Source organism: Bombyx mandarina, chromosome 24 (genome assembly GCF_030267445.1).
Source record: "Bombyx mandarina strain Sakado chromosome 24, ASM3026744v2".
Taxonomy (NCBI): domain Eukaryota; kingdom Metazoa; phylum Arthropoda; class Insecta; order Lepidoptera; family Bombycidae; genus Bombyx; species Bombyx mandarina.
The window spans coordinates 10,230,714-10,245,294 of NC_143230.1; the positions used below are offsets into that span (position 1 = coordinate 10,230,714).

At 35.6% G+C, this 14,581-nt stretch overlaps 1 protein-coding gene and 1 long non-coding RNA gene across 2 annotated transcripts in view; both read right to left on the minus strand.

The window, feature by feature from the left end:
* LOC114243440 (Programmed cell death 4) overlaps nt 1-13,825 on the minus strand; it is a 33,943-nt gene extending 20,118 nt beyond the window's left edge. The window contains exons 1-2 of the mRNA XM_028174944.2: nt 13,362-13,825; nt 4,278-4,438 (exon numbers count right to left, since the gene is read on the minus strand). Coding sequence (XP_028030745.2) covers nt 4,278-4,438; nt 13,362-13,605 — 405 coding nt within the window. The 5' untranslated portion in view covers nt 13,606-13,825. The remainder of the gene's footprint in view (nt 1-4,277; nt 4,439-13,361) is intronic.
* Nucleotides 5,291-13,336, minus strand: LOC149500064 (uncharacterized). The gene is made up of 2 exons (XR_016325296.1): nt 8,166-13,336; nt 5,291-8,081 (listed from the first exon to the last, which is right to left on the minus strand). It is a non-coding gene; the product is annotated as an uncharacterized LOC149500064 (long non-coding RNA).
* Nucleotides 13,826-14,581: the final 756 nt, after the last annotated feature.

The window sequence follows — 14,581 nt, forward strand, 5'->3', positions numbered from 1 at the left end:
GAATCAGAAAATTTTCGATAAAATCGACTTTTCATACGATAGTAGGGGCCACGACTCCACGACGACGACCTACATAATTTCGAACGGTATGAAGTTAGCAAAAAAACAACTATGAGATAACAGACGCGGTGACATATCTATAGTCTAGTATTATGTTCGTAATGTTTTTATAGCGAAGATGAATCGCAAAAAAAAGGAAAAAAATACAGGTGTCCATGGTATAACACGAAACTGCATTATGTATCATAAAATTTTACACCTACGACATGTTTTCGATATAAATTTTATTTATATTATTTCATGGTTACTAAATATAACACGATTTCGATACAACACAAGACATGGCCCTCATACTACACGCTATACCTTGTTTTGTAAAACGCGGTTTCGATATAGCACGCGGTACACACTGCTTTTATTTATATCGAGAGGTGAAAGGCGATTTGATTTGAGCGATATTTTTTTAAACTTTACAAGAGAGACATATTTAAAGTTCAAAATTTGGGAAAAAAAATATCACAAGAAAAAACTTCTTTATGGCTATTTGAACGGAGTAAACTTAATTGAAGTTCAATTAAAAACATCGAACTGTTGATGCTAATAAAAAATAAAACGAATCGTTATTAATCGAATTTAAACGTATTAAGCGAAATTTCGCTTAAGCCAAATTTTCTTTATTTTTATATCGTATAACGCGACTTCGCGGTATAGCACGGTACGAACTGATCGTGTTATATATACGAGGGACGCCTGTATCAAATGACACCCCCTCCCCCCCCAGATGGAACGTTTCTGATTACCATTAAATAGAAATATGAATATCTAAGCATAGAGAGCAATATTCATATGCTTATGTTTCGCAGCTGCTTGAAACATGAGCATGTCTAGTTATCTGATCATCGGTCCCTACAAAGTTCCTTAGAAAAATTATCAAAGTCATAAGTGTGGTTCAGAAGTAAAATAATAAACAAACCTAACTACGGAACTTCAACTGTAAATAATAACATTTTAAAGTTCTTTTTTAATTCTGCTTTCTTGCGGTCGCCAAGGAAAGTCTCATATAACCTTAAGAGCTTTTAAACGTGTAACGATGCATTTGTGGTCTAAAACAACGCTTTTAAGTTCCTTTGTCAAAACAAACAAATTCACTATATTGAATTCACTAACTATACTTGAGTCCTTAGAACTGATATCTCAAAGTGGGTGGCGCATTTACGTCGTAGATGTCGATAGACTCCAGTAACCGCTTAACACCAGATGGGTTGTGAGCTCATCTACCAATCAAAGCAATAAAAAAAAAATATAGTGCGGATCAATAAAAACAGTGAGAGATTTTTAATATTTTACATAAATAACATTAAAAAAGAACAAAATCTAAACTACACATACAGGTCCATCGTATACTTCAAACGTTCGAGTTTGTAAACATAGCTTCAAGGCTGTATAAAACATAAAAAATGTGAATGTAATGTTTAAAATGAATTAAAGAGATTATACGAATTGTTTTGTTTTTAGTTTAGTTTTTTTTTTTATGAAGAAGAAAAAAAACAATATTATGCGAGTGTTTAGAAAATGTTTCTTAAAAACACATTTACATATATATTTTTTCTTCAATAATTTCTGTTCTTCATATAAATATCAAACATTTCTTTAAATATAATTCCGTTCCGATTTCTAATAATAAAAACTGATTAGAGATGGAGTTTCATCACTGAAAATTTGACGAAAGAAATATTTCTCGTTTTTTTTTTTTAAATTTCTTAATAAGTGTGTATACTATATTATATTAAATCATGTTTAATCAAGATTCCACCACAACTTTTTTATCCGTAATAATGAATATTCAATTGACTTCGACTATCTTAATGATATCCCTCATTTTATTCTGTTATAATCGGTTTTCTTTTATCGTTAAAAATATGTTTTTTTTATTACTTCGATAGGTGGACGAGCTCACATCCCACCTGGTGGTAAGTGATTACTGGAGCCCATAGACACCTACAACGTAAATGCGCCACCCACCTTGAGATATGAGTTCGAAGGTCTCAGTATAGTTACAACGGTTGCCCCGCCCTTCAAACCGAAACGCTTTACTGCTTCACGGCAGAAATAGGCGGGGTGGTGGTACCTACCCGTGCGGACTCACACGAGGCCCTACCACCAGTAATTACGCAAATTATAATTTGGCGGGTTTGATTTTAATTACACGATGCTATTCCTTCACCGTGGAAGTCAATCGTGAACATTTGTTAAGTACGTATTTCATTAGGAAACAAAGTACCAGGGGGTTTACAACAACGGTGCATCGCTAGATACGAATGCACCGGACGTCTTATCCTTTAGGCCACGACGACTTGTACGTGTGTATTTTTAATGTTTTTTTAATCAATACTAAAAGTTATCATTAGCACACACAGAGACGTGCTTTATCTACCGCTGGATAGTATATCAATCAGTATTACCGCGCTGAGTGTGGTACAGACAAACCTACATGATTTCCTCCTTCGCGTAGTCAATGACCGCAGTGCTCGGCTATTAAGACGCTGCTAAAATACTAAATGCTATGCTAACTAATATGCAATGAAGGGACAGTAGTGAATCTGACCGGCCATCGTTCTCGTAGCCCCCGTCGCTTGCGACGTAGGGCTCTAAGAATAAATTAACCCACAGACACAGCCCACTGAGTTTCTCGCCGGATCTTCTCAGTGGGTCGCGATTCCGATCCGGTGGTAGATTCAGCGAAGCACGGCTCTTGCTAGGGACAGTGTTAGCAACACTCCGGTTCTAGCCCCGTGAGCTCACCTACCACCAGTAATTACGCAAATTATAATTTTGCGGGTTTGATTTTTATTACACGATATATATGAGTCGACTATTATCAAAGCCGGCAATGTGACTTTTGGACAATTATTGGTAAATGAGAAAAACGAATTATTGACTTTGTATTCCATTGGCAGTCCCAAAACTCTTCTGAACGACATCTTAGATAAATAACAGGTTAAGTTAATACTTTATTTAATGCAGGTTTTGAACCGTATTCTTTGAAGGAGACGATTATATTCAAATCAATCTGTATCGCCATATCAATAACATTTTTTTGTCCAAATGCACAGATTGCCACCTTTGATAATAGACGACTCATATATGGGGGGGGGTAAATGTTAATTTTAATGCTAATCTAGAAACCTCTATTTATTATAATCGGAGTTCGTTAGTATATAATCTTTTTACGCAATCGATGCGTCTGTGCCAACATCACAGGCGGACGCACAAATAAACCGGGCGATCCCAGTATATAGCTATTTTCGATTCCGATCTTTAAAAGCATTTTTTATAGCTTAGATAGGTGGACGAGGTCACAGCCCACCTGGTGTAAGTGGTTACTGGAGCCCATAGACATCTACAACGTAAATGCGTCACCCACCTTGAGATAAGTTCTAAAGTCTCAGTATAGTTACAACGGCTGCCCCGCTTTCAAACCGAAACACATTATTCACGGCAGAAATAGGCGGGGTGGTGGTACTTATCCGTGCGGACTCACAAAAGGTCCTACCACCAGTAAAGCAAATAGTAAGTATTTAAATGGGCTAATTTAACAAAAGTGCCTACGTGGTTAGAGGTACAGAGTGCTGGATTTACTGATGACACAAGGGTTTATTACAGGAGTCAAGCAATGACAATAAAAAATTGTCACTTTATATTAGTCGTACCTACCCGCGTTTCCTAACAATGCCACAAATAGTTTTTTTTAGGAACTATCCAATTACGATTTATGAAAAATTTAATTCTTATTTATTTTTCCTTTTTTGCCCATGTAGGCAGACGAGCATACGGTGACGGTGAGTGGTTACCGTCGCTCATGGACCTCAGCAATGCCAGTGGCAGAACCAAGCTGCTGCCTACCGTCAAATACTGTAAAATGACTAATAAACCGAATGCTAAGCTTAGTAAATTTACTATTGGCTTTCATTTCTCATTGGCTCAGCCTAGACGGCTCGGGCAATGAACCATTTTTTTTATTGCTTAGATGGGTGGACGAGCTCACAGCCCACCTGGTGTTAAATGGTTACTGGAGCCCATAGACATCTACAAACGTAAATGCGCCACCCACCTTGAGATATAAGTTCTAAGGTCTCAAGACTCTCAAGTATAGTTACAACGGCTGCCCCACCCTTCAAACCGAAACGCATTACTGCTTCACGACAGAAATACGCAGGGTGGTCCGTGCGGACTCACAAGAGGTCCTACCACCAGTAAATAATTCCTGAATCACTCACGATAATATCCTCGGGCTCCGCTTCGACTATGACCTGCTTGAATTCGATGTCGCCGTTGGTGACCGCCTCCGAATCGTAGTTCGGATCGTTCTGGTCTTCCACGTACTCCTCGAGCATCTCAGATCCGGGCAGACCCCACACGCCTTTGCCTCCAGCCCCACCTGGAAACGCCGGAAGGTTGACGCTGTCAGAATTCCTTTAGTGCCCCGCTTTGGGTTCGCGCATTCCCGATCCTGCGGAAAGAATGGAAAGCAGTCGACGTCGCCCCAAACACGTCATCTCGGATCCTCCCGATCCGCTAACGGTGCTTTTAGGTACCTCCAGCACCGGTCACCGTTCTCGTCGAACCCGTCGCTTGCGACGAGGGGCTCGACGAGTACATTAACCCTCAGAGACAGCCCACTGAGTTTCTCGCCGGATCTTCTCAGTGGGTCGCGTTTCCGATCCGGTGGTAGATTCTGCGAAGCACGGCTCTTGTCGTCAGGTTTGAGCCCCGTGAGCTCACCTACTAGTTAAGGTTACGCTGGAATAGCCTCTCAAGGCTACAAGCTTACGAAGGGAAAAAAAATTGGGTTCGCGCGCCGGACAAACAAAAGACAAGAAGATCAATTGTAATTGTAATATAATGTAATTGTTTAATGTATTATATTGTGAATAATTTTTTTTTTCCTTACATTATAAGTTAGATTAATTTTCGTATTGTTTTGTCGTAATTGTAAGGAACTTTGTTGTACAAATTCAGCACTATATGTCTTGTTTTGTCCTGCGCACATAACTTACGTTGCAAGCCAAATTTTGTTTCTTTTTACTTGTGTTTTTTATGTATCTTTTTTTGCTTGTGATGTGTATTGTGAGCCTAATAAATAAATAAAAATAAAATAAAATTCGTATCATATATAGTAAATAGCGTGACCCGGATAAAGCCGGGTATACCTGCTGTATTAAACACAAGAGCATGTCGGCGTTAAGCCAGGATTTACACACATAAGTTCTTTTACAATGAAAATACAATACAATTCTATAAAACTTTAACATTACTTGTTTACAACAAAAAGCCACGCCTGAGTTATTCAGTGGTTTTTACACAATTGGCCATTTTGTGTTGGTTATAGCAACTACAACTTCTTTTAAACAAACAAATGTAATTACTGCGAAACAATTCACAAAACATAGCTTAATATTCAAAATACATATTTTAGTGATTTTACATGACTCACATTTAATTTATTTTACATGAATTACTTTTAAGTAATATTAACTAACATTGTTATTATCCAGCCTAATAATAGATGGCGCCAAGAGCATCATTGCATAACAATTACAATACTTAATTAAATTATTAGTACTGTTAATTATAGTATAAATTATTATTAATATTTATGCTTTATTCATATTTATTCATTTATACAGTCATTTGTGTTTTTAAACAATAATATAAACATATTCTGAACATTTTCACATCAAAACAGTGTCTGCTAATTATTAAATATGGTAGAATAACAGTTTTGTTGCTAATAATTAATAAATATTAACATAGAATAAACTAAACTATATATTATTATGTTAATTATTGCCAACAGTGGCGTTTGCGCCCATACGGCCATACTGATTCCAGCGCGTCCCTTGCGCTGTTTTAGCATTTCACATAACAGTAAATAAGGCATATCCCCTACTGGGATCTACCCAATACACAAGGCACCATTCACCCTTACGAGATCTAGCTAACACACAAGAGGATCACCCAACGGGATTTACCCAACACACAAAGCATCACCCATACAGGTCTAGTTAACTCGCAAGCCATCACCCTTACAGGATCTAGCCAACTTACCAGGCATCACCCTTACGGGATCTAGCCAACACACTCGGCATCACCCATTCGGGATCTAGCCAACACACTCGGCATCACCCATTCGGGATCTAGCCAACTCACAAGGCATCACACACTTGGGATCTAGCCAACCCACAAGGCATCAACCTCTCGGGATCTAGCCAACTCATAAGGCATCACCCATTCGGGATCTAGCCAACTCATAAGGCATCACCCATTCGGGATCTAGCCAACTCATAAGGCATCACACATTCGGGATCTAGCCAACTCATAAGGCATCACCCATTCGGGATCTAGCCAACTCATAAGGCATCACGCATACGGGATCTAGCCAACTCATAAGGCATCACCCATACGGGATCTAGCCAACAAGACCAGGATTAAGGATTCGCATGGTGGCCCGCCAGCGTTTTAGGAAGGATAATTGGATAGGAAAATAAAAGTAGCCACTTTAACAAATTATGAATCATTTTACAGCAGAACAAATCTCTCTGCCCATACGGTCAATTTTTCAGTTATCAGAATCCTCTGACATTAAGAGGATAGATTTACCTGTATCAAACCTTTACCATTACCAAACCTTTACCTTTACCTTTATCAAAACACATTGGATGGCAGAGACCGCTCGTCCATCCATTTCTCACCAGCTGATTCAACTTCCCCTAATTCATCATTCAGCGGACCATTTCCAATTTGCTTTATTTTAATGGCAGGTAGGGAACATCATCCTCCTAATGCCTCTGCATTTTTGTTTTATTTTTGTGCTGTAGCTTTTAATCAACTGTAATTCTTAAAGCTGCCTGTTAGAGCTTATTAAATTATATTTTACAAACATGTGACATTTATGACCCATCAATAGTTCAGCATGCCTGTTGACCATGCTCGCTCTCTTTGTAATAATGTGGTACTGAATTTCATACTGTTCACAAGTTTTTGAAACTCCTGAATTATCTTTTATCTTGGTGAATTTTTAACAGTGACAGGATTCCAAAAATGTAACTAAAATTTTTAAAGCAGAAATCAATACAGAGATCTGTGCAATCCTTTTTCTTGACTAATAATAAAGTGGCATCCCCACTAGAAACCTAGGGTGCAGAGAGTTAATCACCCACTCATCCAAAAATAAATAATTATGAAAGGAAAAGTAATAATATGGAGCTACTGAACAGGGATGAGCTGTCTCTTATTATGGCATTTTATTACAAGTTTATTTTTATTGTAATATGCTTGAACTCCTCACAATAAACAGGAGACATACAGTATGTACAGCGTTGTACTATCCTATCCAAATTAATTATTTTAAATCCAACTTTTATCTGCCTGATCACCATCTATGAGACATGATTTGCAAAAGTTACATGATGATTGAATAATGACTCCAAACTTGAGCGTTCACTGGATAGAAACTTATAAAAATAGATAAGTTCTCTTCAAAGAGTGCAACACTGAGAAGTTATTTTTAAAAGATTAAAACCTATTAGGATGTCAGCAAGACTGTCAGTATTACCATATGATTATGATTACCATATGAAATTCTATAATAGTTCTAGTATTTTTCTCCATTAAAAGTCACAATGCTTTGTTTTGAAATCAGTTGACCCCTTATGCTCAAAAACTTTACATGAAGTTGTTTAGCTTACTAAACTAGATCTGCAATGATTTAAGTCTTATTTGTGGTGGTGGTGGTACGTTTGTCATCTTGACGGTGGTAACAAGTTTTCTCGAAATGACGCAAGTGACGCAGTAACCACATTTAAAACCTTAGTGTTACTAAAAGTGCCACGAAAACTGAAGGAATCATTATGTGATTGTGATAAAACTGAGTTATGTTTAGATTATTAACATTATATTTACAGTATATTTTCAATTTGACGCTTTCGGAACGTTTTTAGAATCGATATTATTTAGGAAGCGAAATACATACCACAGCGTATTTCTCAATAACTTGGATCGAATAAATTTAAGATAAATACCTGAAATCAGTATTTTTACCATCTCAGCGTCAGTAGCCCAAAACATCCACGGTCTAGAACTCATTTTAAATACCACATCCTTACTGAATGCATGGATCAGTTCGTCCCTCACTTGCTCCAATGCGGTTCAATACAAAGACCAGATATCGGCTTATGTCTTGCTTGCTCTTTTGAACTCGATGTTCATGCGATGAAACAATTAGCTTCATGATAGTTTCGTCCACATTTCCGCATCGGTCTTGATGTCACGCCCTCATCGGAGTTGAACGGCGGCAAATAAAAGTTATAATGCCACCACAAGGGTACAGCATTTGCAGCTATCATCACTTTTCGCCTTTTTAATACAGGTTGAGAGACCCATCACTTGTTCAACAGTGGGTTACTTCATTCGGAGGCTTACGATTAATTTTGGGGCTGTGATCCCACTTCTGATGTCGGCGTTAAGCCAGGATTTACACACATAAGTTCTTTTACAATGAAAATACAATACAATTCTATAAAACTTTAACATTACTTGTTTACAACAAAAAGCCACGCCTGAGTTATTCAGTGGTTTTTACACAATTGGCCATTTTGTGTTGGTTATAGCAACTACAACTTCTTTTAAACAAACAAATGTAATTACTGCGAAACAATTCACAAAACATAGCTTAATATTCAAAATACATATTTTAGTGATTTTACATGACTCACATTTAATTTATTTTACATGAATTACTTTTAAGTAATATTAACTAACATTGTTATTATCCAGCCTAATAATAGATGGCGCCAAGAGCATCATTGCATAACAATTACAATACTTAATTAAATTATTAGTACTGTTAATTATAGTATAAATTATTATTAATATTTATGCTTTATTCATATTTATTCATTTATACAGTCATTTGTGTTTTTAAACAATAATATAAACATATTCTGAACATTTTCACATCAAAACAGTGTCTGCTAATTATTAAATATGGTAGAATAACAGTTTTGTTGCTAATAATTAATAAATATTAACATAGAATAAACTAAACTATATATTATTATGTTAATTATTGCCAACAGTGGCGTTTGCGCCCATAAGCACGTCCGTTGGTACACACATGATTTTACGTATCGACTATTTGAGAACCATTGAAAAAAATATTTGAGAGCCGCTGGACATTTATTTCGAAGCAGCAATGCATTCCAGTATTGGCATCACTTAGCATCGCTTGAGAACCGTCTATGCGATTAATTATTTTTTAATTAAAAACCTTTTTCTTATGATTGTGGTCAATCTGGTCAGTAGCGCGGTTAATAACCTCAAAAGAGGGTTTTTTTTTAATTATTATTTTAGCTTCACATTCAGCTGAGCTCACAGCTCATATGATAATGGTAGTATAATGGTACCTATAATGCAATTCTAGCCTGAGCTTTGTGTCACATTCTAATTTTTTTTTCCTACCTAAACTGATAGCCTTGAGAGGCTATTTCAGCGGAACCTTAACTAGTAGGTGAGCTCATGGGTCTCAAACCTGATGAATGTACAACTTCTGAACCATTCTTCAAACCGGAACTCATTACTGCTTCGCGTTAGCAATAGGCAGAGTGGTGGTACACCTACCCGTGTAGACTCAAAAGACAGGGCGTCTTTACCACCAGTAAATATCTCATCTATAATAATGCCTCAATCTAAATAGGCTCCGAAACTACTGAATCGATTTAAAAAATTCTTTCACCGTTGGAAAGCTACGCTATCCCCGGGTGACATAGGCTATATTTATTATATTTTAAAAAAAATTTGGGATCCTTACTGAAACTCCAATAATGTAAACCAATGTGTAAAAAAATTATGTAAAATTCTTTACATCGCGTACGCTACTTCCCAAGCGAAGCCGGGGCGGGTCGCTAGTAATAAATAAACATTGTGCTAACGGCTAGAATTTTCTCTTCTGTGGGCTACCGCTTTGAACAAGGCAACTCTTTTAGGGGGCTGGGTGTACAGCTTTTCAACAAGATCCCACTAAACGTTCAACTACTACCTGTTCATAGATTTAAGAAAACTGTTAAGGAACGTTTGTGCAACAAGGCATATTATAAAGTTAAGGATTATTTACTAGATGGCACTACGTGGGAATGAGGCGCTCGCTCCTGGCCTTTTCATTTTTCATTATTATTAATTTTTTTTTAATTGTATTTTTTTGACTTGTTTTTTCTTTTGTTGTGAATATTTCTATTTATATAAAAAAAAGAAAATATTTGAGAAAAAACAAAGCCCGCTGAGTTTGTTTCGCCGGTTCTTCTCAGGACTGTGGCTTTTTTTGGAACCGGTGGTAGAGTTAACATTGTTATTTGTATTTTGACATTCAACAAGTGTGTCATACTGACATCTAAGTTGAAATAAACGATTTTGAATTTGAATTTGAATTTGCTGCTAATCCTACAGTAATTACTATTTTCATGTTAATATTCTCTGTACAATATTTTTTTTTTATATATATTTTAAAATGCATAGTAATTTGTCTCTGACAAAGCCAATAATGACCACTCTCGGTCATGTAAATCTTATATTTGTTGCACAGTGAAGAGACAAAGTTAAAACACGCCACTGATTAACAATAATATGGCAGATAACAATGAAAAAAAAAATAATATCTTGTTTCCATTTCGTTTTTATCTCTAGGTTTAAAACTTTAATCATTTAGGTCATACACTAATATGAGAACTGTGTGTTTGTTTTCGTATTAATTCATTAATTACTTTGTTTATTTGTATTACTTATCAATCAACTTTTTTTTTAGTTTTGATAAAGGCAAGAATTTTTTTTTTCTGTTACCAATAATTTTTATTTTAATGTGTAATGACAATGCTATTGCCTTCATATATCTTGACACTAGAGTTCAGTCTCAGCTATATTAGAATCAGACATTACTAACTTGAAACTGCAAATTAGTGATACCTGATTCTACTTGCAACTTGCTGCTTGCTACTTGCAACTTGCAACTTGCACTAATTTGCAACTGAAAATTAGACAAAATAATGATACCTACTTATCATCACCATACATAGAAATCATCAGGTAGGTAGGAGGTATGGCCAGTGACTAGAATTTTTTTTAAATCTTTTTTATTGCTTAGATGGGCGGACGAGCTAACGATCCACCGGACTTTAAGAGGTTTCCAGAGCCAATAGGCATCCACAGCGTAAACGCCTCCACGTTCAGATATGAGTTGTATGGTACCAGTTTTTTACAATACAACGGCTGCCCCATGCTTCACACCAGAACGCATTACTGCTTCACCGCAGAAACCGCCTGCTACACTGCATTTTTCTGACTAACACTTTAAATAATAGTTGTTAGTCATAGCTTACATACAAATATTTAGTGGACTTTACGGAGATGGTTATTTTACATGAATAATTCAAATTGGACTCATGTTATCTATAGTACAACAGTGAGTGTTGTAACATATAGATCAGACAAAGCAAAAATGGTTATACAAGATTAGTTTTGTCATCGAAACATTGAAAATTCAGCGTAATGCATACAAAGTCATCAAATTAAATTGAAATCAATTGCCACATGTATGATGAAGCATCATTTCAAAACGGCTCGACCGATTTCACTGATATTGTTCTTCGGACAAAAGTGTAAATGCAATAAAATTTATTTCTATATTTGCAGTGGCACAGTGGAACATGACTATGCGTCCGTAGTGTAAAATAACAGAAGATTAGATAGAGAAGATTATCTACATACCATATCTATATACTATTCCATTACCTGGTATAGAGTTCTATTGGGACCGAGCAAAGATAATAGTTCTTTCTTTCTGCTATCATAGTTACGTTTCCTTATGCCTAGTCATACATATAAATTAAACTTTATTTTAAAAAATAAAAAGAACTATTGTATACTCATTAAATTAATAATTCAATACTCAAGGTAAGTCATGTTAGTTAATATTCCAGTTTAGCTTAATATTAACTTATTAATATTGTACATACATAATTTTATGGATATTTTTTTAACATCCACTTCCACGGTTTATAAATATATTCATTTATTATTATGCCTACTTAATAGAGTAATTTACATAATAAAACAGAATCTAAGTATAGGTATGTAACAAAGTCTAGATTATTCATAACATTTCTGAATGTAGACTACTTACTACATATTATAAAGGAGAAAAGTCTTTAAGAAAGTTTGCATCAAAAAAATTATGACTAAAACTCTAAGTATGTATTATTTATAATTTTATTTATTAATATTATTATCAAATTAATATTAACATTATCTATAATACACACTTAGAATTATTAGAGACACATTTCTCCATTATATGTAGTAAAATCTACCTCCAGATTTTTTTTGAATAATCTGGAGTTTTTTGTTTGTTTTAACAAATTTTAATTATTAAATACTAACTCTAAAGGATATTTTCTTATTGATAGAATAATAACGATTACTAAAACTATTTTAGTGACAAAAATGTAATAACCATAAAGACAAAAATAAGGATATTTCTACTAATTTCTTGCTGTGAAAGAAAAGGTCGGACTTGAAATTGGTTATTGACTAAATTAACCAACAACTTTCATATTGGTGTCTTCTACCTGGCTTTAGAAGGTTTATCGAGGAGCGAGGTGAGTTAAAAAGTATGCTTGCTGCTACAAATTTTTCTCATGTATATTGTGTTCCCATTGAGTTTTATTTTATATAATAAATAATCTATAATGTTTCTCCTCATTAACAAAATGAAATAAAGCACCGGGGGAAAATTACAAAAATGAGTCATCGCTGTGAGTTATGAAAATATTTCATCCCTTAACAACTTCAAACAGGCCTAGCATATGTCACGCGACTTTTTTTATTGTCGGCTGGTTTTAATTTTTAAAACAGAATAAGTACAATTTCGAATTATGAGTCGAACCACAATAGCCTTGCTTTACGATACGAAAGTTGTTTACAATCATTACGTAATGTGTCGTTCAACTTTTATCTGCCGCGTTTGTTTGTCTAAAAACGCGTATTTTTATTATCAAACACGCCTTAAATAGGGGGGGCATTACTGCGCAGTAGCGTCCGAATGCATCGATACTGTGACCTTCACACGTACAAAACTCCTTACATGTATATATTATATATAGCTAATACTGCGTAGTAAACAAAGGTTACGTAAACTCGCACAAAATGCAACTGGGTTCAGGTTGCATTGCTTCCAGAAAGTTCCCCGGCCCGCATGAATAAATAATAGCTAGATGATAACCAATTAAGCCGGTTTTTTGGTTAAAACCACTCACCTTTCTTCGGTAACCCCCTGCCGTGGCCATTGCGTGGTCTTCGGCTGTTCTTCCAGCTACGATATTTCGGGAGCGGCGTCACAGCGCTCGGCCCGTCCTTGCTGTTAGAACGAGCGTATTTCTTGTTCTTGCGACGTAATCGCTCGGGATTGGACGTCGCAGCGTCTCCGGCGCCCTGTTCTACGACCGGCTTTTCGTCCATCGCCACGTTTTCAGAGTCGGAAGCGATGTGATCGACTTCCATTGCGGCGACGGTACGATTTATCTTGTGAAATATGGACTTTAATACAGTTAAACAGAAACTGTGCACGCGGTTATGCCGTTTAATGAAGACTTTCGTGTGATGAATGTTTTTTTTTTTGGTGATAAACAAAGAATCGCACGACGCGAGCAGACTATTTGTTTTGAGAGCACACCAATGTGAACTTAGCAGAATAACATGGCGGTAGCAGCATTGCCAACTATGCAATGTCAACTTTTTTGTAACAACTATGAGTGTTCGAAACTAGCTCGATCCGAATTGTGTGATATTGGGAAAACCATTTTTTTATATAAGAAATACATAGTTTACATTATATTTTGGTACTGATCAATACGATTTTGGTTTTTTTCTTCAAATATATATATCATAGGAAACCACCCTTAAAACCTAATCATTACGAAATTAGAAAGATTACCTAAGAAAATGGATGAAAAATCAAAAAAATTATACCAAATGTGGAATCTTTTAATAACTTACTGACAATACAAAACTGTAGTATCCCGTAAGCTACCATGACTTTATATCAGTAATTTGAATTTATTCGAATTATTTCTCATTGTAAATTTAGTTTCTTCGGGTTTAAATTATCAATATTGTTGTCTTGTTGATTTTTACTATATCTAAAAGTGCTCAAATGTGGGAAAATGAGACCAAGTACGTGGCTTCTTGGGTTCTTCCACTTAAGTTTTAGTAAATTCCTATTTGGCTGAGGTATTATTTCATTTTGTCTCAATCCATTTGTACATTCAATTTTCATCCCACTTAAAAAGTAATTAAAAAAATGTAATACATTACGCTTTTTTAATTTTAGTACACGTATGTTTATTAAATTTTAGAATAATTGAAAAATAAATCTATTCGATCCCGCCAGTAATAGCATTACAAGTAGACATGTGTAAGTAATGCGAGTGATATTACTCGGGTAATATTACTCTACGATGTAATGCAACATCACACA